General features: G+C 45.1%; 1 protein-coding gene across 4 annotated transcripts; it reads left to right on the plus strand.

The window, feature by feature from the left end:
• Positions 1-4,375: 4,375 nt before the first annotated feature.
• LOC129832185 (arf-GAP domain and FG repeat-containing protein 1-like) lies at positions 4,376-24,412 on the plus strand. 4 transcript variants are annotated; one of them, XM_055896031.1, is made up of 14 exons: positions 4,376-4,747; positions 11,982-12,075; positions 13,602-13,717; positions 14,161-14,323; positions 15,169-15,352; positions 17,534-17,644; positions 18,407-18,493; positions 20,798-20,987; positions 21,295-21,374; positions 21,691-21,792; positions 22,859-22,906; positions 23,783-23,935; positions 24,038-24,132; positions 24,242-24,412. In XM_055896031.1, exons 1-14 carry the CDS (start codon positions 4,581-4,583, stop codon positions 24,299-24,301), a joined length of 1,650 nt encoding a protein of 549 aa, XP_055752006.1. In that variant the 5' UTR covers positions 4,376-4,580; the 3' UTR covers positions 24,302-24,412. The 4 variants fall into 4 exon arrangements, with proteins under 4 accessions (XP_055752006.1, XP_055752008.1, XP_055752007.1 ...); XM_055896033.1 differs by lacking the exon at positions 18,407-18,493; XM_055896032.1 differs by lacking the exon at positions 22,859-22,906 and having other exon boundaries at positions 4,377-4,747.
• Positions 24,413-24,498: the final 86 nt, after the last annotated feature.

Here is a 24,498-nt window from a genome sequence, read left to right on the forward strand (position 1 = left end):
TTGCACAGTATGGGAACAACTGGATAATTGCTATAGAACTGATTACTGGGTAATTTGTCTTGTACATCAAATTACTTTTACAGAGAGTATTTGTATTCTGTAATTCATCTTTGTTTCAAATTAAGTATTTTATCTGTAGTGATTGCAGGCAAAACTTAGCATGGCTGAACAGTGATGTTATATGTGGGTGTGAAAAATGCACTTGTTTCACTCTCCATCTGGTCCACTTCATGCCAACTGTGCTATCCTCCCTCCCTGGTCCCTCAGCATTGGCAGCAGAACCTGTGGGCCTAGCTGCATTCTTTCTCATCAATTCTTTATTTAAGCTGTCATTTTGCCTTTAGGGGGAGAATGTCTGCAGGCAGAAAGTGTAGGCCAGCCCTAACAGGCCTACATCTTACTATTTTAATCACTAGGATCACAGAGCAGGGTAGAAAGGGTTACATCTTTCTCATTCATGGCCATTTGTATTTTGTCTTAAAATTGTCATTGCATTCTCCACTTATTTCTGCTGCGCTGATACATTTGTATTGATAGACTGATGTTTCTTGACCTATATTCAAAAAGCATCTCAATGTAGGAGTGCTAATCTAGGATAGGTTTTGCCTTTTGAATCATAATGAATAAGAGGAGCAACCTGATCCTAGATCAGAGACTGGAAACCCAAATTGGTCTACACGGACAAGTTCTGGCCTGGTTTAGATCTTACCTGTCGGAAAGATATCAGTTTGTCTCTGTGAATGGTCTGTCCTCTGACAAATCAACTGTACATTTCGGTGTTCCTCAAGGTTCCGTTTTAGGACCACTATTGTTTTCACTATATATTTTACCTCTTGGGGATGTTATTCGAAAACATAATGTTAACTTTCACTGCTATGCAGATGACACACAGCTGTACATTTCAATGAAACATGGTGAAGCCCCAAAATTGCCCTCGCTAGAAGCCTGTGTTTCAGACATAAGGAAGTGGATGGCTGAAAACTTTCTACTTTTAAACTCGGACAAAACAGAGATGCTTGTTCTAGGTCCCAAGAAACAAAGAGATCTTCTGTTAAATCTGACAATTCATCTTGATGGTTGTAAAGTCGTCTCAAATAAAACTGTGAAGGACCTCGGCGTTACTCTTGACCCTGATCTCTCTTTTGACGAACATATCAAAACTGTTTCAAGGACAGCTTTTTCCCATCTACGTAACATTGCAAAAATCAGAAATTTTCTGTCCAAAAATGATGCAGAAAAATTAATCCATGCATTTGTTACTTCTAGGTTAGACTACTGCAATGCTCTACTTTCCGGCTACCCGGATAAAGCACTAAATAAACTTCAGTTAGTGCTAAATACGGCTGCTAGAATCCTGACTAGAACCAAGAAATTTGATCATATTACTCCAGTGCTAGCTTCCCTACACTGGCTTCCTGTTAAGGCAAGGGCTGATTTCAAGGTTTTACTGTTAACCTATAAAGCGTTACATGGGCTTGCTCCTACCTATCTTTCCGAGTTGGTCCTGCCGTACATACCAATACGTACGCTACGGTCACAAGACGCAGGCCTCCTAATTGTCCCTAGAATTTCTAAGCAAACAGCGGGAGGCAGGGCTTTCTCCTATAGATTTCCATTTTTATGGAACAGTCTGCCTACCCATGTGAGAGACGCAGACTCGGTCTCAACCTTTAAGTCTTTACTGAAGACTTATCTCTTCAGTAGGTCATATGATTGAGTGTAGCCTGGCCCAGGAGTGTGAAGGTGAACGGAAAGGCTCTGGATCAACGAACCGCCCTTGCTGTCTCTGCCAGGCCGGTTCCCCTCTCTCCACTGGGATTCTCTGCCTCTAACCCTGTTACAGGGGCTGAGTCACTGGCTTGCTGGTGCTCTTTCATGCCGTCCCTAGGAGGGGTGCGTCACTTGAGTGGGTTGAGTTACTGACGTGATCTTCCTGTCTGGGTTGGCGCCCCCCCTTGGTTTGTGCTGTGGTGGAGACCTTTGTGGGCTATACTCGGCCTTGTCTCAGGATTGTAAGTTGGTGGTTGAGGATTTCCCTCTAGTGGTGTGGGGGCTGTGCTTTGGCAAAGTGGGTGGGGTTATATCCTTCCTGTTTGGCCCTGTCCGGGGGTTTCTTCGGATGGGGCCACAGTGTCTCCTGACCGCTCCTGTCTCAGCCTCCAGTATTTATGCTGCAGTAGTTTATGTGTCGGGGGGCTAGGGTCAGTTGGTTATACCTGGAGTACTTCTCCTGTCTTATCCAGTGTCCTGTGTGAATTTAAGTATGCTCTCTCTAATTCTCTCGTTCTCTCTTTCTCTCTGAGAACCTGAGCCCTAGGACCATACGTCAGGACTACCGGGCATGCTGACACCTTGCTGTCCCCAGTCCGCCTGGCCTTGCTGCTATTCCAGTTTCAACTGTTCTGCCTGCGGTTACGAAACCCCTACCTGTCCCAGACCTGCTGTTTTCAACTCTTAATGATCGGCTATGAAAAGCCAACTGAGATTTATGCCTGATTATTATTTGACCATGCTTGTCATTTATGAACATTTTGAAAATCTTGGCTCTCTCTAATTTTCTCCTTCTCTCTTTCTTTCTCTCGGAGGACCTGAGCCCTAGGACCATACGTCGGGACTACCGGCCGTGGTGACTCCTTGCTGTCCCCAGTCCGCCTGGCCTTGCTGCTATTCCAGTTTCAACTGTTCTGCCTGCGGTTATGGAACCCCTACCTGTCCCAGACCTGCTGTTTTCAACTCTTAATGATCGGCTATGAAAAGCCAACTGAGATTTATTCCTGATTATTATTTGACCATGCTTGTCATTTATGAACATTTTGAAAATCTTGGCTCTCTCTAATTTTTCCTTCTCTCTTTCTTTCTCTCGGAGGACCTGGGCCCTGGGACCATGCGTCGGGACTGCCGCCCGTGGTGACTCCTTGCTGTCCCCAGTCCGCCTGGCCTTGCTGCTATTCCAGTTTCAGCTGTTCTGCCTGCGGTTATGGAACCGCCACCTGTCCCAGACCTGTTGTTTTTCAACTCTTAATGATCAGCTATGAAAAGCCAACTGAAAATTATTCATGATTATTATTTGACCATGCTTGTCACTTATGAACATTTTTGAACATCTTGGCATAGTTCTGTTATAATCTCCACCCGGAACAGCCAGAAGAGGACTGGCCACCCCTCATAGCCTGGTTCCTCTCTAGGTTTCTTCCTAGGTTTTGGCCTTTCTAGGGAGTTTTTCCTAGCCACCGTGCTTCTACACCTGCATTACTAGCTGTTTGGGGTTTTAGGCTGGGTTTCTGTACAGCACTTCGAGATATTAGCTGATGTACGAAGGGCTATATAAAATAAAATTGATTGTTTGATTGATTGATCAGCATACCTATTGTGAGACGCTTTATGAGTACAGGCCCAGTACTCTTGAACTATGTTAAGCCAGTGTCCTCCAAGGTAAGTTGTCAAAACAGATCTTCTCTCAGATGTAGGCTACTCAGTGGGACCGAGTCACCCTAGGAGTTCCAGGAAACAGCACTTGTTTTTACACAGTAGGAGCCATGAATGTGAAGCACAGTCACTCACATGGGGCATGCAAGCACAACAGCCTTTTCATTTACTGTCAATGCAGTAGCCCATCACACTCTATGTACCCCAACATTATGTGCTATTTTTTTTTTTTGAATGATAAGAAAACCAGTGAGAATAGCACATTCTCAAATTGTGTTCCACCACTAATAAATAAGCAATTTACGATCATTGAAATCTATAACACATCATCGCCTAAGGTACAGTAGGTGACATACAAATATTCTGCACATCTCTGACATCTACAAATCTTCTACACATATCTGACATCTTCTATTCCAGGGATAATCAACTAGATTAAGCCGCTGATTCTTTTGTTGAGCAGATGGTCGGAGGGCTGGAACATAATTATAAATAATTTGGAGACTGCAAATTGACCGCAAGAAGCCCAAAGAGATATGTTTGACTAAAACAATCACTTCAAACCTTGCTTACGTTTGTATATGATCACGTGTCTCTCTATTATGCGTGGGAATACTTGGGAACAGATTTCTTAAATTAAATTCACTTGGAGCTGATTTCCTGTTTTTACAGTCTTTTATGTCCAACAATGTAAATGAAAACAATATATGTATTATTTTTTTTGCTCAGAAGACTTACGGAGCAAAATAAAACCACCCGCCGCCAGTTGGGAACGCTGTTCTATTCTAACTATTATATTCCTCTCATTCTTGTTCCAATTAATTATAGACTAATAATAGATTTACATCTAGAGACGTTTGAGTTTAGAGGGGTGTTTCCTCTTGGTATCATGAAAAGGAAAGTGCCAGGAATTAGGCCACATGAAATGATAAGTGTCCCCGTTGGGTGGCGCTGGTAAACCCATGGAAATCAGGAGCGTGTAGTGCGTGACTCTCCTCTCTTGACTACAACGCCTCGACTCCAGTTCAACCGACAGTCACAGTAGCCACTCTTCCTTTCAGAGTCGGTACCCGTTTAGCAGCAAAAGCTTTTCCCGTTACCTGCAATTCCCCATCCTTCCCTGGTTTTGTTTCCTTCCCCTATTTGTCACAGTGATGGCGGCGAGTGCGAAAAGAAAGCAGGAGGAAAAACACCTGAAGATGCTGAGAGAAATGACGAGTTTGCCTCCTAACAGAAAGTGCTTTGACTGCGATCAGCGCGGCCCAACCTATGCCAACATGACGGTGGGGTCTTTCGTCTGCACCTCCTGTTCTGGCATACTGTAAGTATAAATGTGATTGGATGAGTGACCTTTTCATTCCGCGTTGACAGGCCGCATTCAGGATGCTAACTACCTAGTTACTTGCTAACTAACCGTTAGCTAGGTAGTTAACTATAATCCATTCCTCCCCGTCTCTTTCCACTTCGAGCTGAAATAGTCTTGTGGTTTGGGTGTCTGCTGTGTTAGCTATAGCTAGCTAAATAACGTTAGATATATTTCGTTAATCTGACTTTATCTAGTACAAGAATATGATAGTTCGCTAAATAACCAGATACAGTTAGCATATCTAAGCCACCAGCGAGCTTACTAGCCTAACTAGCTAGCCACATACTGTAATGGCAATTTACCAGTACAGTAGTTAGCTACAGAAGCTAACGTTAGCTGGATCAAATCAATTAACGCGTTAACCAGTTTAGTTAGCTACTGTAGCTAACTCAATTGTAAACGGCTACATGTGAAGGTATCTAAGCGAGAAGCCAGACTGAGATGGGTGTGTTTAGCGAGTTTGAGATGTGTGGACAAGATGAGTATCATTAAAAAACCTGTCACCTGCTGCAGTAGTTTTCACATTGCAACTTGGACTCAGGAGTAGATGTAACATAGTGAACGAAAATCCGGGAGACCTAACTAGTATATGTTACATTTCGTATGCATGGCACGCCACACTGACCTTTTTTACAAGGAGCACATGTGCGCCTAAGTTGAAAAATGTAGACGAACACAAAGAAATGTAGGTAGCCAGGGAACCAAAACAGCAGAGAAGTTGAGCCTCGTGCTTCAATGCTCTTATTTGCGTTGTTATATATATTTTTTTATTTAACCTTTATTTAACTTGGCAAGTCAGTTAAGAACACATTCTTATTTACATTGACAGCCTAGGAACAGTGGGTTAACTGCCTTGTTCAGGGGCAGAATGACAGATTTTTACCTTGTCAGCTCGAGGATTCGATCTAGCAACCTTTCAGTTACTGGCCCAATGTCCACTATGCTTTTTACTTCCTGCATCTAAGTCATATCTCTGAGTCTACTTAAATAAAAATTTCACCCGAAATCCATCCTTTGGTATTTGTTTAATTAGTCCATTGTTTATATAGTCCCACACAGAAATACAGCTGGATGAGGCGTTTTGCATCATATGGGGCTAAATGTATCAATACTGGCTGTATTTTGAAGGATATATATCTTGAAAATTTGATTGCTGACATGCAAAACATTTTGGGACTATATCAACAATGGACTAGTGAAACAAATACCAAAATATATTTTTTTTGCTGGAGATTTCCTTCTATCTTAGTAATCTTCTATCTTATGTAACCATAACAACGGTAACATATCATACTAATTTCAGTGTCCAAGATTTTAGTTTACTATGTTACGTCTAGTCTGAGAGCAGCCTGCACATGAGCCAGCTAACTTTTCTCCTCAGGTGGCTAGCTAGTTTTTTTTGTCTTTCACACAGCTTTTTTTTTGTCGACCACCCAGTTAGCTATCAAGCCAGGCAAAGTTGACCATATTAAAACAAGTGTCATCTACCAAGCTATGCAGTTCATAGGGGCAACTCAATTGCAAAATGGCATTTGACTATTTAACATTACAGTATTTCTGTGATGCAAGGTTGATGCTGTACCTCTGGCTTGTACTGTTGTGTAACTAAGCATCTGTATAGTTTGGGATTTGAGGATTAGTGGGGCTGAAGCTGTGCTTTTCTCATTCCTACTCGCAACAAAATAATGCAATCTCAATGAAATGTCAAATATTGTTGAGGAAATTTATTTTAAAAGATCTGGGGGGGAAATAACACCACACAGGCAGAGAGAAAAACAAGAGATTTTTCTAGATTTTTATGTGCCACTCAGCTATTTCATGTCAACCTGACCTTGTTTGTTCAGAATCTGGCAATGCCTGGTGATTGCATGCATGGTAAAGAATGACCTGTTACATATCTCAAACAGAGGACGTCATTGGTGACAAGGTAAAAATCTGTCGTTCTGCCCCTGAGCAAGGCAGTGCCCCGGGCGCCGAAGACGTGGATGTCGATTATGGCAGCCCCCAGCACCTCTCTGATTCAGAGGGGTTGGGTTAAATGCAGAAGACACATTTCAGTTGAATGCATTCAGTTGTACAACTGACTAGGTATCCCCTTTCCCTTTAATCATTTGCTGGTTTGCAGCTAGGTTGAAGAACATTAGGTGTCTTCAACAGCAGCAAGCTTGTTTTCGCCATTGAAGGAATTCCTGCAGACATGCAAATGAGATGAAAATGACCCCAGGCCTCCCTGGTTTGCTAGCCTATAATATTCTTTAGTAGATCTATATGATGTAGTTATGCTCATCTTTTCATTATCACTTGTAGAACATCTGTACTCTAAAGTCTTTGGTGGATTTCAGTTTTCACTCTTTCTTACAGTTAGACCTGAAACCACCCATGTTGTGCTCGTCAGTACATTCAGCGATTTTTCACTATTATCAGTTTGTCTATGAGGTTTGCTGTAGCCATTCCTCCCCCTCCTTCCCAGACCACCACTGTTTGCCGAGCACTTTGTGGAGACACTTGTGTAACTTTGTTCAGAAAGAAACACAACCACATTGCCTGTTAATTCAATAAGTTGTTCATTGTAATGTCCTGATTACTTCGTCAATGCTGCCCAGTGATACGCCAGTCGCCGGGCTTAGCTTTCCTACCCTCAATGCCTCCCTGAGGTCAACCTGTCATGGTCCATTAGCGGATAATGGTTAGCTTAATAATGTCAGAAAAGGTGAAGTGTGTGTGTGTCCCTCCCTGACTCTCTATTAAGTCCTTCATAGCTCCGTAAAGAGGTAGGGGAACTGAGACTGACTCAGCAGCTTCCCCGTCTGGTTTTCAGGTGCCCCTGTCTCCGTGTTGGGTTTGCCCCGTCAGAATTGTTCTCTTGCACCTCAACCCTTTTCTCTTATGACACACACTGGATCAGTTTTAGGTGTGTACTTGCATCATGAGGTCTAGCCTAAGTGCTACTATCTGGGTGGGCAGTGTTTATCATGTCTTAGTTCTGGCGGGGGAGGGGAGGGTGCGCTTCAACTGTGAGAACACTGTGTGAGAATCATTTCAGATGGACAGAGTTTGGCCCTTCTCTCTCATCTCTGTAATGGTTCTGCAGGGATTCCACTGTGAATTTCCCTGTGGTGCTGTAGTATTAAACTTTGATGTGGGATAATGGAATTATTTTCTAAGCTCAGACACACAGGCTCCTCTGAAGAGGTTCACACTGTCTCTCAGACTGTGTAATGTGAAAAAGAAGATGGTAGCCAAAACTGTAAAGTGTATGCTACCTAGACTTACCTACCAAACGAAGGCCTATAGGCTAGCCATATCAGATATGTTATTCATGTCTTGTGTAGCTAGTGGTCGATACCTTGTTCCAATGTAATAACACAGTAGCTAGGTGGTCCTTCTTTAGTAATGGCGGGATTATATTTGGTTTCCCAGCAGAACAATGACCTCATTGACCTATCCTCCTTTCTGCTGATCAGGCTATCCATTTTACTTATGCGGTGGATCTGAGTCTTGTGCAAATCTTTCTTGGCAAGACTGAGCGACTGCCATGTTGCTGAGCTAGAGAGACGTGTGGGACGCAGGGGAAAGGACTGTTTTGCTGTCTGCCTCTTGGTACTGTATGTATGCAGGAAGCCTGGTGTAATTCTAGTGTGGGGAAGTGGTGGCATGGCCCTTTGGCCCTGTTTCGCTACATCTGCAGCATGCAGGGTAGTTAAACAGGAAGTTGAAAAATGCAGGAAGTTGCGAATTGACTTTTTCTCTCTCACTTTGGTTCCCAGAAAGGGTAGAGGAGGTTAGCACTGACTGAGAGACATCAAATTACTGTATGCGGGACAATTTCCCTGACCCAGATTAGTATTTTTCTTGAACAACACTTTCAGTGGGGACTCTGCATTGAGTAAGGCATTTTAGTCCAGGAGTAGCCTTATTCTGGGTCTAAGAAACTGCCCCATTGTGTTCTTTGAGAACCATTTGTGCTTGGCAACTTATACCGACATAGACTAATCATAGTGTTACAAGCTCCTGGTTTAGGCCTATAATTTAAGGATGTGTGTGTTTGTATTTTTGATAGGATAGCTCTTAGTGCTGCTGGCATGTCTGTCCTTCCCACACCCTGAAGAGAAATGTGAGGGAAATGTGACCAGTTTCACACCCATCCTCCTGAGCTCTGTCTCTTTATTGACCTGCCCCTTCTCTTCTCCAGGAACCTACCTTAAAGACCCCCCTCACTATTTCAATGCTCATTCATAGGACTCTGCTGCTTGATTATGGCAGTCTTTTACTTCTGTTCATCCTAATGCCTTTTGATTTGGTTTGAGATGAATAGTTGTTTTCTTGTCTCTTCTTCTCGCCATCGATTTGAGTCGTTAACTAGGCCAGTTAGTTAGGCTAACTCATTTGAGTTGGTAACTAGGCCAGTTAATTAGGCTAACTGATTTGAGTAGTTATTAGTTAAGCCAATTAGCTAACAGCTTGCCTACTTGTCAGGTGTTCAGAGGAGCAGGGGCACTTCTTGTCTCCCCCCCCCCCCCCGCCCGTGGCTTGTTTAATGGGTGCGGTTGGAATCTACTGTGTAAACACATTCCATATGAAGGTGGAGGGTCTTACCCCAGGAGGAACACAATGTTTGTTGTAGAGGTTTCCTTACAGTAGGAAGTTATTATAGTGACACATTGACTATAGTTCAGCGACCATAGTTCTTTTCTGACCACGTGACTTGACCAGGAAAACCTCAGACCTATTTGAATTTTTTTCTGGTCTGGTTCATTTGATTAGTAAAAACTCCAGAGCCCAACCATAGTTTATGGTGACCTGAATCAAGATGACTGACCGTTGTGTTCTCGTAAGCATTGAATGAATGCTGAACAGTGCTGACGGACACCATGTTATTATCTACAGGGTCATCTATTGGCTTTGGCTAAGAAGTGTGTGTGTCTGAATACTACAGAGGTGTTGGCTGGTGAGGATGCTGCATAGATGGCCTCTGCTGGGATATGGATTCAGCTCTCTCTCTCTCTGTCTCCCTCTGTGTCTCTGTCTGTCTCATCCTGGAGGAGTCAGTATGCTAGGCGCTTCCCTGCTGGGTGTTTCCGCTCTCTCTACACATACTGTGTGAGAGAATAGTGTGAAAGTTTGAATACCACTGGGTATGCAAATCAACTGGGTTTCACTGTAACCGCATACACACACTGAGTGATTACAAAGTGTCTGAATTGTTCAATTGCGGTGTGATGCCATCCTTTTTCAGAGCTGGAGGGATTTGGAACTCTCTCCCAGTATCTGACCTACTTTCCTCCTCATGAGACTGTGAACTGATCATTCACATGTCCCCCCCCCCCCCCCCCCCCCCCCACCCACCACCACCACCACACACACACACACACACACACACACAGTCAAACACTCACTTCACCCTCATGGTTGGTTAACTGGCCAGTCTTAACTAGAGAGGTTGAAAAGTCAAATGTTCCCTGCACTTGTAACCACAACTGAATTGTCGGGTGTGCTGTACTTTGTGCCAGCATGAACACGGTCGGAATGATGCTTCTGACAGGCTGAATAGAATACATGTATTGGTCTGGGTCGCATTCATTAGTGCACTTCACACCGTAGCAAAATGCTTTGCAGCGGAAAGCAAGCATTTCTCAAGTTCAAGCTAGTTCCTCCCCGTTTTGGTCCGTTATCTTTCGTTTGGTGTGTGGTGTGTAACACAGGTTGACTGTAATCTCAGTGTGAGACCTTGATGTGTCAGTCATTCTATTTGTGACAGAAAGTGGATACACCTCAAAGCCCAATAGTTGATCTGAATATACAACTACCCCTGTAATTGGGCACTCTGACTGCGGCTCCAGTCAGTCAGTTGATTGAGTCGTGTTGTATAGAACTGAAGATGGAAGGTGATGGATGGGTGATCCATAGTCATACAATGAGCTGCTCTACCATTTGGGTGGCACTCATCCCTAATTTCAACAGAGGGCTAAAGGCAAGAGCAGTGAATAATTGAAGAACAGCCCTAGTCTAGTCTTACACAGCGTTGCTCTCTCCCTCCCCAGTTGCCTATAGCTTTTAGATCTCTTAGGTCTCCATGGAGACTGTTTAGGCAAAGTGTGTGTGAGGACCACCATTCGCAGATTTCTTTTAACGTAAAATATCTTGGCTGTCAAATTTAGTCCATTTTAGCAGTGAATGTAAACAGGCCTATTATTATAAACAATTTGCAATGTGAAAGTAATGTCAAATTGTGTATTATATCATTAATACTCCAAACTGTCACTATTTATAAAAATATATATATTTATGAATGAATGAAACATTACAAAAATTGCGGACCACCTGCAGTACCCCGGACCACAGGTTGAAAACCAGTGGTCTAGAGCAAATGTTAACGAGACAAATCTTACTAACAAGTGCTGAGGCTCAGGTGACCTGAGTGACACAGGGTATAGTTTCACCTGTTCCTCAGACTTTTTTTTTTCTCCCTTTCTTGAAATGGCACGCACACTGGAGCAGAGCCGTGCACAGGAAATGAGGGCAGGATACCGGCCCGCCTGATGGCTCGGGCTCACTCACACATCACAAGGAGACTCGAGCACATACTCTAAAAGCTCACACACTTTCATCAAACACACACACACACACCTAGGCTAACACTAACTGCCTTTAAGTGTAACGGAGCTAGGTGGCTCAACGAGCATTGCATCTCTCCCCCTCCTCTCTAGTGATGTCTCTGTTGTCCCAGATTCTGCAGTAATAAGCCCAGCAGAACTCAGCACGTTCCTAATTAATCGCTCCAGTCTGAGGAGCTGTCAGTACAGGGATCTGAATCTTATGATCTTATCTAATGGGAATGCTCTTAATCTGTGATGCTTTACAATTGAATTAACCCCCTTCCTGCGTTCTCTCCCCTCTTTCCCTCTCTCTGCTGTACAGTCCCGTGTGGCTCTGTTGGTAGAGCATGGCGCTTGCAACGCCAGGGTTGTGGGTTCGATTCCCACGGGGGGCCAGTACAAAAAAAAGTATGAATGTATGTACTTGTAAGTCGCTCTGGATAAGAGCGTCTGCTAAATGACTTAAATGTAAATGTAAATGTGCTGTTCCCTCCTCTCCCTCCCCTCTCCCATCTTCCTGTTCTTTCATTTCTCCTCCCCTTTCCCATCTTCCCCCCTCATTCTTCTCTTCTCTCCCCCTCTCCTGTTCTTAGGCGAGGGCTGAACCCACCCCACAGAGTGAAGTCCATCTCCATGACGACCTTCACGCAACAGGAAATCGAGTTCCTCCAGAAACACGGCAATGAGGTAGGGCCAAACAACATTGTGACCGGGCCCCACAGACCTCCCAGGGCTGTTGTCAACATGGCTGATGTCTGCATGGGTCATATTCACTAGGAACAGGCCAAAATGAAATGCTAGTTTTTGTTGTCCAACTCTTCCAGTTCTTAGCACCCCGATGGAGACTAGAATGCAGAAACGAAGAAGTGTTTTTCAAGCCTGGTCCCAGATCTGTTTATGCTCTCTTGCTGACTTCTATGCTCATTGTGATGGCCAGGCACACAAACAGATCTGGGACCCGCCTAGTAGCCTATGTTTCTATTCAACTTCCATTGTCCTCCAAGCTAGGCCACCTTTCGTATGTCCCCACCTCCTTTTTTATTTTTTTATTTAACCTTTACTTGACAAGTCAGTTCTTATTTACAATGACGGCCAAACCCGGACGATGCTGGGCCAATTGTGCGCCGCCCTATGGGACTCCCAATCATGGTCGGATGTGATACAGCCTGGATTTGAACCAGGGACTGTAGTGATGCCTCTTGCACTGAGATGCAGTGCCTTAGACCGCTGCGCCACTCGGGAGCTCTTAATCTATCAGTCTAAGGAGGGCTAGCTGACGCCTTGTCCTCAATGCCCTGAGACCTACTCTAACCCCAGATCATGGAATTCCATACGTTGTGTTCCACAATCCTATATGGCCAGCCTCACCCTTTCCCCCCTTTGGTTTTGGGTGTCATTCCACAGATATTTCCTCTAATCCTGTAAAGTGTGATTTGTGTGTTCGCTGAGAATAGCGTGGTGGCGTGCCGACCGGGTGGCCACGGCACAACAGACACAGAGAAGCTCTTTCAGGAGATGGTGCTCTGATGCTCACTCATGCATTCCATGTGTCTGGTTATTTATTTAGTTGGCCCTGACACACACACACACACACTTTAATCTGCCAAGGATTCCGAATTGGAGTAATGCGCTTCTGCTAGATGAAGTGGTAGTGAATTGTGCTTGTCCTTGTTGCTGTTCTGCAGGCTATGTATGTCAGGTGTTTAATGTGAGAAGAATATTCTAGGCCTATTGGAAACATTGACACAAGACTTGGAGGACATGCATTATATTCAGCCTTGACTTTACTTTCTGCTGCTGTCTGTCCTCTTTTTATAAATAGTTTGTGTTTCTCGGTCTCTCTCTCGGTCTCTCTCACTGTCTCTCTGTTTCAGTATGTATTCGGTTGTTCGTCTGCGTCTAATTGTAAAATGCTAGATATCCATGTCTACTGTAACATCTCTTATCCCTTGGCAAGTTGGCTGTAGATCGCTCCATTTCCGGGCTCCCAAGAGACACCCTGGAATGACCCTGAGTGTGTTACATTCTGCTGCTGCTGTCTTGGCCTGGAGGTGTTGAAGGGTTTTCTCTCTCTTTCATGTTTGTCTTTTTCCTCTAAAGGTGATGAACCACATCTTCTGATTTGCATGTGACTTTTTATTCGCCTTTCATTTTTCACCAAACATGTTTTTCTGCTCTCTCTGTCCGTCCCCTCTCTCGGCTGTCTTCTCTAGTCATGCAAACAGATATGGCTGGGGCTTTACGACGACAGAACGGCCTCCATACCGGACTTCAGGGAACCCCAGAAAGTCAAGGAGTTCCTTCAGGAGAAATACGAGAAGAAGAGATGGTGAGAGGCTGCTGTAGAGTCCATAGAGCTCTGGTCAGAAGGAGCAGCAAGGCACTTTGGAGCAGTAACAACCCAGATGTATTTGGTGGATGATATCTAGGTCACTGTATGCGTTAGTTGGAATCCAAAAGGAAAGTCTAATATTTACACATAACCGTCATACCAGTCAGCATAGCGGGACAAGAAAGCAAGGAAGAGGGTGGCGAAAAAAGCGAGCCAGAACGACGGTATCCGTTGCTATGGTGATATCAGTAAACAAACAGTGCAAATCAACATCCGGTAGGAAACACCGCGACGGCAAAAGTTGGAACTGGCGGCTGTCGGCATTTACCGTCATGCTATCATTGAAAACCTGCTCTGAGATGCTGGGTCATAGGAGTCCATTTCAATTAAAGCCTGTGTTGCTGTGTTACCAATTGAAAATGGTTGTTGTTGTGATTTAGGTTTGTTCCCCCGGAGCAGGCCAAAGTGGTGGCTTCTGTCCATGCCTCCATCTCCGGCTCGTCAGCCAGCAGCACCAGCAGCACCCCCGAGGTCCGACCCCTTAAAACACTGCTGGGGGAGTCTGCCCCCACCTTGCACCTCAACAAGCACACGCCCAGTCAAGTAAGACACCCACTGGTTACTCAGCTGGCTGATAACAAGCTGTACAACGTTTTCCCTGACCTGAAGTAGGGCCCAGGGAGTTTTCCCTGACCTGAAGTAGGGCCCAGGGAGTTTTCCCTGACCTGAAGTAGGGCCCAGGGAGTTTTCCCTGACCTGAAGTAGGGCCCAGGGAGTTTTCCCTGACCTGAAGTAGGGCCCAGGGAGTTTTCCCTGACCTGAAGTAGGGCCCAGGGAGTTTTCCCTGACCTGAAGTAGGGCCCAGGGAGTTTTCCCTGACCTGAAGTAGGGCCCAGGGAGTTTTCCCTGACCTGAAGTAGGGCCCAGGGAGTTTTCCCTGACCTGAAGTAGGGCCCAGGGAGTTTTCCCTGACCTAAAGTAGGGCCCAGGGAGTTTTCCCTGACCTGAAGTAGGGCCCAGGGAGTTTTCCCTGACCTAAAGTAGGGCCCAGGGAGTTTTCCCTGACCTAAAGTAGGGCCCAGGGAGTTTTCCCTGACCTAAAGTAGGGCCCAGGGAGTTTTCCCTGACCTGAAGTAGGGCCCAGGGAGTTTTTCCTGGAAAGATCATGTGTTCAGGAAACCCTCCTGGCTCTAGTAGGCAAAACATTTATTTTTTTAGTTGCTTTCGACAAGATGGCCTGTGTGAAGTGCGGATATCCAGGTGAACTACTTCTGCATGGTTGAAGTGTCCGTCTCTGAGTTAACTGGGTCATATTTAGCACGAAATGGAGTGAAACAGGGAGGTTCCATCCAAACTTTTGTCCAATAAGAAACGCCCATTTTTGTTTTCTGTTGCAAAGCGTTTTGCTACAGCATGCCCCAATGAACACAGCCCTGTTGTCTCTCTAGTCTCCGGTGGGGAGTCGTGCGGCCCAGGCCCTCCAGCTGAGCCAGCAGCAGCAGTTCCACGACAAGAAGTTTGACCTCCTCAGCGACCTGGGCGGAGACATCTTCGCCGCTCCGCCCCACTCGCAGACTGCAGCAGGCTCGGCGGCCAACTTTGCCAACTTTGCACATTTCAACAGTCAGCCAGGTAAGGAGGAGTGGCACGAGCTGCATCGGTCCCTGGAGCGGTCACTACACCTTGTCAGAAAAACCCTCGGCACAGTGGTTACATTTAGTGCTTAGACTTCGTTGGTCAATGATACTTCTACTCAATGATACACTCATACTTATGGAATTAGAAAAAGGTCAATTTCCTGAAGAGTATTTGGGTGTTTGCTTCAGCTTTCCAAAAGTCTGTTTTATGGTAGTGGAAGAGACTTTAGAGGCATTTCAATTTTCATTCATTTCAAGGGTATTGACCTTCACTTTTTCTTACCACACTTTGTTTTTCATCTCACGATACAAACATACACATACGAACAACAACTTGCACACAAACAACGACTACATCTCCTCTGCTCAGACCCGCATGTTCACACCCCCATCCCTAGTGCCTGCATTATGGTTTGCCACATGGCCTTAAATTGTACCAATCTGTTTTTCTCGGTTGCCCAGGCTATTTCAATAATAAATCATTTGATTTTTCCATTGTTAATGATGGCGGATTGGGTGATTTCCATTTTTTTGGATACGTTTTTAACCCCCTCATTGTCCATCACAATGATCTATGTAAAGCATCGCCAGATACTAGAATTCTCATAGAGCTATGGGCGGTCTGTCTCCTTGGTTACTGAGGCCAACGTAAAGCTGTTTGCTCAGAGGATAACGTTTTCTCATCCTCAAAGAGCCATAAAGTTCTACCTTGGTGCAGAGAGGCTGCCCCAAGTCAACCCACACGAGGCTTAAAGATACACGCACGCCCTCTAAAAACACATCACAATTTGGTACTTGAAATATGATTCCTTTTTTTAAGAGAAAATGGACAATAACCTACACACATCACAAGTTCTATACCTATCAACCCTTTCCTATCCTATTTTCTACTACTTAAACAAAATAAATCATAAATAGGCCAAACAAAGCCCAACTCTCCAGCCAACTCCCAACACCCCCAGAATGGCTTCCAGTTTCCCCATCTCTTCATCCTCTCTTTCCTGTAGATCTCCACCTTGCGTATCATCTCCCATGTTCCTGTAGAACAGATGTTTCTCCTGCTCAGGCAGGTGCTGGTTGTGGTAGCAGAAGCTGGCCATGTTTAGGGACTGAGATGTATAAACACTCAAAATGACAGATCTTTGAGTCACTCGGGAGGACCTGACCCAAAGTAACAATAAAACCGATTCCAAGTATCTACATGGAATTTGAGAAATACTCCATAATATGCCAAATGGAAAAATAGAAATGAACCACATGGTAAGAATACACTATTTGATGCTTACCATTGATGGAATTTGAAGTTCTTGCAGGAAGATACTGATGTCTCTGTGCCAACTGTGCCCAGTTCTTGCTGGGTGTTGAAGTTAAATTGTGAACCATTTATAATCTTCGATAGCAGAGGCAAGTCAGACATCTATTCTTGAGGTGGTTGCTGAGTTCCAAGTCAACATTGGTGCCTGTCAACCTAGCATTCAACATTCTACTGAAGTTGCTCTTTTCAACTGTGATATCACATTGAAATGTAATTGAATTCTCATGAATAGAAGCACCATGGCAAAGAAATAAAATGGGGTTTCAAATAAACACTGTTACTCTTACCAACCAAACATTCTACATTAAAGCATTCTATAGAGACCCTATTAAATAACTAATTCTATTCATTCTACCAACTTTGCTTTGGTTTATTTATTCTTTGTAATATTCAGAATTGCCATGACGATGAGAGCGTGGAATCAATGGATGTACTGTGTGCTTCATTTAAAATATGTTTTACATTGAACCAGGACAGTGGCAGACACACACACACACACACACACGCACACTAGAAGGGAACATGAGCTTAGATGATGACAGATGAACCTGTCATCATCACATCCATTTTTGGATGGTCATTGTCATCTGGTGCCAGTCTGTCATTAGCTAGTCTGTCATTAGCCATCTAGTTTAGTTCCATATCTCTCAATGTGTCATTTCTGTCCAAATGGCACACTATTGCCTATTTAGTACACTACTTTTGACCAGTGCTCTGGTCAAAAGTAGTGCACTAAAGCAATAGAGTGCCATTTGGGGTTACTGCCTGTGTCATGTGATCATTAATCGTCTCATTCATTGAGTCCTATTTTGTTTGTCCTTTTTGATTTTATGTGTGTCTGACCCTGGTACAAACCTCCAGCTGCTCAGAACGCAAACGCAGACTTTGCTAACTTTGATGCGTTTGGGAGCGCGGGTCCATCGGGTGCTGTCCCCTCGGCACCCCAAGCCCCCTTCCAGACCTCACATACAGGTAGAGCATGCTCCATTCACCTCTCATGGCCAGTCTATCTCACACACGCTCACATTTTCACACAGGTCACTGTTAGGCACTCTTTCTCCTTTCCCAGAGGCTCTGTCTTTCTGTCGCTGTGTGTCTCTCTCTCTGTCTGTTTCTGTGTTTCACACTCACATCAGTTCACTCCTACTTGTCATGTGTTTGTGTCCATTTTGTCTGTGTTGTAGTTAGCATTAATGACAACAATTCACTCTCATTGGCTCTGTATTTGCTAGCTGGCAAGGCACACACACTCACTGGCTAGTTTCCCCAAGGGAATTAGTTTTGAATGTAGCACACCGCCCTCTGCTGGACACTGTCTGCAGATGACCTCTTGACTTCTATGCAGTGGTGGATGGAAAAGCACTGCTCTCTGGGTGCATCGCAGCACTCTACAGTGGCGTCCTCTCCTTGTCTCCTTTCCATCATCCGCACTGATCTGAAAGAATCTGCATTCACCTATCCTATATGTTTTCAGATCTGCGCAGATGAGGAAACCACTTTAGACTATGGAGATGCACCCCTTTCTCTCAGGCTCCTCCTTCTCTCATTCACAATGATCACCACACTGCCTGGCTTCTGCTTTCACACTGACTCCATTCGCTCTGTTATGATTTGGTTTTTCTTTTGGGTGACGTTCACACTTTTCCCCCCTTTTTGGTTTATATTTCTTTCTCTTATTTTTTTTCACCCTGTTTCTCTGGTACTCATCCGCCCCCATCCTGTTTTGGCTGCCAGCGTTCATGTCCCTCTCATCCAGCCGCAGTGTGGGTGAGTTTGCCACCGCTGGCACTGCTCTACCTCACCCGGGTGCAGGTGCTCACAGTAAGTTCTCTCCCTCACTGTGCTCTGCCTCTGAATAACACCTTACTCCACTCTCTGTCTGTCTGGTAGGCTCTAGGGGTTTTCCCATATCAATGCCTATGGTTGTTCCTATTGATGAGTGTGTCTGTGCCTGTCTGTGGGTGCATGTGTTGTATGCTCTTCATTGTTTGCTGACTTGTTCATATCCAGAAATACAGGGCCACTGCTGCAAAATAACATGATATCATGCAGTCTAAACTGCAGCCAACTACTGAAAGAAAATATGGGTAACTTTTACCTCGGCATCTGGCACTCTTATCCTGCAGAAAATCATCTTATGAATGATTTGAGATTATTAATAAAACATCGAAAGAGATTTCTCCACCTGTGTATTGTACTAAGATCTTGTAACAGTGTAGGTGATTCAGTAAATTCACTATAGGTGTGTTCATTTGTTAAGACAGGAGAGTAGACATTATTTCTTATTCCATAGCAACAGTCAGGTTCCACCCTCAAACCACTCCCCGTGAAGTGATGATGCTTCAACTCTCACGCCGTTTCCTCAGACTGTGACCTAACCTTAGTCTCTGTGCCAAACTAACCCTCAGTGTAAGACGATTGGTAAGAAAGACACCAATCTTCCAACAAACACGCTTGAAGCCACAGTGTGGCTCTTGCGACAGTCAGACTAAGGCGCATGACTGCCGTTGGGCTCATTTCAAGTCTGCCACCGTTGACCCCATTTAGATCTGACTGTTATACTACCTCAACAGTATAATGCAGATCCTCTCCATTGATTTCAGGTCAGATGAAGCACGGCGCTGTTGTAAATGACAGATGACACTGCTGTACTCTGTAGATGCTGCCTGCATCCAGTAACACAGTGTTCAATTCAGCCTCCCAGATTTACACTGCACAGTCAGGAACACACACACACCCCCAGGTCCCTCTTGTTTGACTACTTTCTGTCATCACTCTCGCAGGTAGCATGGCCTTTGGGGCCTAGTTAACGCTAGCAATTTAACGCTAGCAAGTTAACGCTAGCTATTTAGCTAATTTCGACCACTTCCCCAAATCCTGTAGTGTCGAGTTTGGATGCTTCAGTTCCTCCCTCCAGAGCCAGAGTAACTCCTCCTCCGCAGGAACACCCAATGGGCCGGTAGACAGAGACACTACTAGCGTCCCCGCCGATAGAGACGCAGCTCTGGCTGACCTGGATACCATCTTTAGCTCTGACAAAACGGAGCAAGGTTAACCTGTCCCTGCTGCGAGCCAGCCCCCACTCTGTTTGTCAGACTTCAAGATGTGTCGAGTAGAGTGAGATGGCTATCGGGTTGGGGACGATGAGCTCATGCATGGTGTAGAATAGGTAAAGTCCGGGTCCCATCCTTTCTGAACCAGCAGGGACAGTGGGTCCTCATTTAAAGGTTGCGTCATACCACATCACAGCTTGCGGGGTGCTGCAGAATGGGTTGCATGACGTCATAGTATTTTACTGTCAGCCAATGTTGACATTGACCACCAGAGGGCATCTTTTTGACGTTTGTTGGTGCTTGCTTACTTTTCGAAAAAATAATATTACAGAGGTCCATACAGGCCAGACATTTTGATTGCTTTACCGTATGCGAAAGAGCATATTCCAAGGTTTTTAATTAACCTAGTTTTGCCAAACAACACAATGTTTTACAGATGGTCTCCCTTTCAAAATATAATGTTTTATCTAGAATAACCACAGCTCCATGCCTGCTGATGAAAATCAGCAAATACTCATTTTGAGAAATATCCTTTCTATTGTTTTCTCTTCTATTTCATCATATTCATATTGTAAAGGGCTGGGGAATATAAGCATGTGATGTTTGCTAAATGGCCAAGTTAATTTCATTGACATGGCGCCTCCATAGCCTCAGCTATTATAGCACAGATAAATACATCTTAAAACACTATTCTGTTCTTTTGAAATTGTCTTGGTAGCATGTTTTTTTATGACCTCCCTAAACAAAATATGAATATATTTATTCGTGATTGTGGATATTACATAGATTTATTAGACTGGCGGCTATTGGTAGGCTACTCATCGAGTCCCGGCTATTCTACTGTTAAAATGCATACGGTGAAGCAGACCTTCATGGCGCTTTGAAGATGAAAGGCTCAGAAAAGTTTGAGTCAGTTATGATATTTATCTCAATGTAGGCCTACTGGTAGAGGGTCAGGTCTCCTTTGTGTGGGCATGTGTTGTTGCTCTCGCTGCCGTGTGTAGGAGACTGATGGAGCTTCTACAGTACCCTCCTGGCCTCCTGTGTTGTGAACCAGTCTGTGTGTTTTCAGGAGGTAGTGTCCCGAGCGGGGTTCCGGGCTCTCTCCCCCCGGGGGTGTCGGCAGGACTGCGTCACCCCCAGAGTCAGCTGACGGGTACGTCGGCGGCAGACCGCTATGCCGCGCTGGCCGAGCTAGACAATGTGTTCGGCTCTTCGGCCCCCGCCACCAGCGTCTACAACACCGTCAGCACTTCACAAGGGTACGAGAACACACCATCAGATGAATTCACCCTTTTTCCATTACCCTCCAGTCTATGCCTTGAGGTCTTTCTGTCTCATTGACATCTTTGTAAATATATAAATCAACTTTCTTGTTATCAACAAGTAGGTCTGTCTTTCAAAATGATACTTAGCCCTCTCACCTCAAATCGCACCCTTTTCTCTAAAAGTGCACTACTTTTAGCACTACTGCTAGGGACCATGTAGGTGTAATGGCCTGTCACTTGAGATACAGCCTCTGTCATGCTGAGTCCATGGGGTCACTCTAATGCCGTTGTTGTGTCCCAGGGGGATGTTTGGCCCTGTGACAGGAGTCTCGTCAGCCCAGGCACAGCAATGCATGTCCAGCATGCCCCAGGGTTTTGGAGGTGAGTGACATCACTCAATGTGTGTGTTTCCATCCCTACCCTTTCCCCTCTCAGTGTGCGCTACACTAGTTCACTCGCCTCTTGGGTTTAAAAACCATTGGGTAGGTGTAAGCATGGGAGTTTTCTTCATATTTCACTCACTGTCTTGCGTCTATTACTTTTCAGTCCATGAGGGCGAGTGAATGAGTGCGCACTTCGGGGAGAATGGGGTGGATTAGAATGGGACCACAACCCATTTCTCCAGAGCTGAAGTAGACACTTAGCTACTCAGAGATGAACTAATAGGAGTTAGATGTCTTCTCTTCCCTTCTGCCAGGTCTGTCAACAAACCCTTTTGCTGCTGCAGCGGTTGCCCCGGCGACAGCCACCACCAACCCCTTCCAGAGCAATGGGAGAGCAGCGGCCGTGGCGGCAGCAGGTGGGGACACGCCACGGAAGTCTTGCATACCCAATGTACTTGAAACTAAAGCCATAGGCTGTGTCCGAAATCATTTTTCCTACTATTTACAAAAAATGCTATACTATGTACTGTTTAGATAGAACATACTGTTCACTAAAAATGTATGCAGTAAGCAACGAATATCAACATACTAGAGACACGCATACTGAGAAGGCGTCATGTATTGCGCAGTTAATTGGGTTGTTCCCCGCCATTCGTACATCACGTCTGATCACGTGGTAGTCTGAAAAGACAAGTATCTTCCTCAATAGCATGCAGCGAGTTCGTACTAGATGAAAAGCCGAAATGAGTATGACGTCCTGGAATTGAACGCTTTCAAAATGTTCTAAATATCACATACTCTAAAACATTTTATTTTGCTCATACCCAATCAACATACTATTTAGAACGCAAATACGGGTATTCGGACGTGGCCACTGAGTTAGATAAGAGGGCGCACCCAAAGCCTCATGGGCAGCCCCATTGCAAAGATACTAGATGAGCTCTGACCTACATCTCTATGACTAAAGCTGATCTAACTATCAGTGGTTAGTGGCCGTTTTGAGGTAGTGCAGAACAAAGTCATGCTAAAATCTCCCAAATTAACTGAGGCAGGTGATCATGTAAAAGCTTCTCTATGTCGCAAAATTCAAGGAATAGCCTAGTAATCAACCGAAATCTCCCAAGTCCATATTCTTAGATTACTTTTACAGAGGATGACTGTGACTGCCTGAAACCCTGTGAGAGGACTCATTGTCATGGTCATCAGAGGTCACAATGAGGTTATGAACCAGATGCAGTCACTTCATCGCTCAGCTAATTGTATTCATCTCTAAGTCGATTGCCGGTGGCTCGGCTGCTACAAGATGGCGGCATTATTCACTAACAATTGTCTGAAGCTAAATGAGGATTTAGTCCAAGTAGTAACAGTCTTACATAGAGTAAATCGGAGAGACACTGATTGGTGACTGAGTGTTTCTGTAAAGAGAGTGTGTAAGTTCAAATGATAATGGCTCTGTCTGATTGCTCTCGTGATGCTGGACAGGCCTGTTTGGGGCTCTGCATGGGCAGGGTTACCCTCCAGCCCACTTTGGTAGGTCCCCTCCTCCTCCTCTTCCAGCTCACTCCTTTTCTCCTTCCTTCCCCTCCTCCTCTCTGCCTCCCTGTGTCTTGGCTCTGGCAGTGCTTCCTAGAGCTCCCCAGAGCGTCCTGTGACTGTCTCGCCGACTGTGCATGTGTTGTGTGCCCTGACCCCAGTGCTGCTTCTACTGTATCTGTGAGTGTGGGGGTCCTGATGCCTCAGCTGCCCTCACCAATCCCCCCTCTGCCCTCACTGATGCTCCCAGACTGTAGTAATGTGGCATCGCTGATTACCCCATCTCGCCCCTTGCTGGCCTAGAGAAATAGCCTAACTAACAGTCGTAGCTTTTCAGACTATAGCTGTTGGCAGTGTGTATGTCCTCCAGCTGAGCTCTGAGGTTATAAACTGGTGTTGAAAGGACATCAAACTGCCAGAACCATTTAAGAGTATCCTTTAACTGCACAACCATCTTGACTGTAACCATCTTATTGTTTTTCACCCTCCTGGATTCTGTACACTGCCTTTGCTAAGAGTGCTTATACCCTGAGTGCTTTAGCATCTACCACACAGCTACAGTACTGTCTAATTTAATGCTGGTTATGTTATGGATAGAGCTAGTCTCTGTAGGTGTTTTGTTGTTGCTGTGTTTGTTTCTGTGTTTAACTGTAAACTGCTCAGTAAAGGTGTTTTAGTTCAGCTTGTGTGCCAATGTTAACCTGGCGTCAGGTGTGATTATAGCTTGACGAGGTAGGTAGGGTGTGTGTGCGCGCGCAGATGTTTTGTAGTCTGCGTTAGCACTTAGCAGTAATCGTGTAGCACAAGCTCTGTGTAACTGATGTGATATTGTGTAGATTGTGAGTGTCCTCTCCTCTCCCGCCTATCTTGCAGCCACGTTTGGCACAGGGTCCATGAGCATGCCAGCTGGATTCAGGACTGCTGCTACCTACAACCTCCCCACCAGCTTCAGTGGGACCTTCCAACCTCCCTTCCCAGGCCAGGCCCCCTTCCCCCAGCCTCTGGCATATCCCCAGCAACCCAACGGTGTGTGTGTGGGGGTGTTTGCATGTGTGCTTTGCATGAATTTGTGTAGTGTACCCTTTTCATTTAAACCTTGATTATTCAACTCTTTCTCTGGTCCACCAGGAGTGGGGTTTTCAGCCTATGGACAGGCCAAGGCTGTGGTGACCCCCTTTGGACAGGCGATGGCCGCACCAGGTGTCTCTAGTAACCCCTTCTTGGTGAGTGGGACCATCAGGTGGTTTTCAACCAAATGTCCAGACTTGGCAGTTTCACTAGTGGTGATTTAATGTCTCTCTCTCTCTCTCTTTGTCTTTGTCGTCCTTCCAGGCCGGCGCCCCTTCAGGACACTACCCCTCAGGAAGCTCTTCAACAAATCCTTTCTTATAGCGCTGCTCCACCCAAACTTCCACCACTAGGGTGTTGTCAACTGGCGTGCTCCGCTCTCACCTCTTGCACTGTTTTTGTTTTACAAGACGCTTTAAAAAGACAGACACTGTTTCTAAAACTGGTATTTTGTATTATGTTTTAAGAACAATGATAACAACAAAGTGATGTAACTGACACCGTCCATGACAACACAAATC

Source organism: Salvelinus fontinalis, chromosome 33 (assembly GCF_029448725.1).
Source record: "Salvelinus fontinalis isolate EN_2023a chromosome 33, ASM2944872v1, whole genome shotgun sequence".
Taxonomy (NCBI): domain Eukaryota; kingdom Metazoa; phylum Chordata; class Actinopteri; order Salmoniformes; family Salmonidae; genus Salvelinus; species Salvelinus fontinalis.

Bases quoted from the DNA above. Each gene is read 5' to 3' on its own strand.
- LOC129832185 (XM_055896031.1), top strand. From the start codon at position 4,581: ATGGCGGCGAGTGCGAAAAGAAAGCAGGAGGAAAAACACCTGAAGATG. The intron at 13,718-14,160 runs GTGAGAGGCTGC...GTTGTGATTTAG, and splicing joins AAATACGAGAAGAAGAGATG to GTTTGTTCCCCCGGAGCAGG. The intron at 14,324-15,168 runs GTAAGACACCCA...TTGTCTCTCTAG, and splicing joins ACAAGCACACGCCCAGTCAA to TCTCCGGTGGGGAGTCGTGC.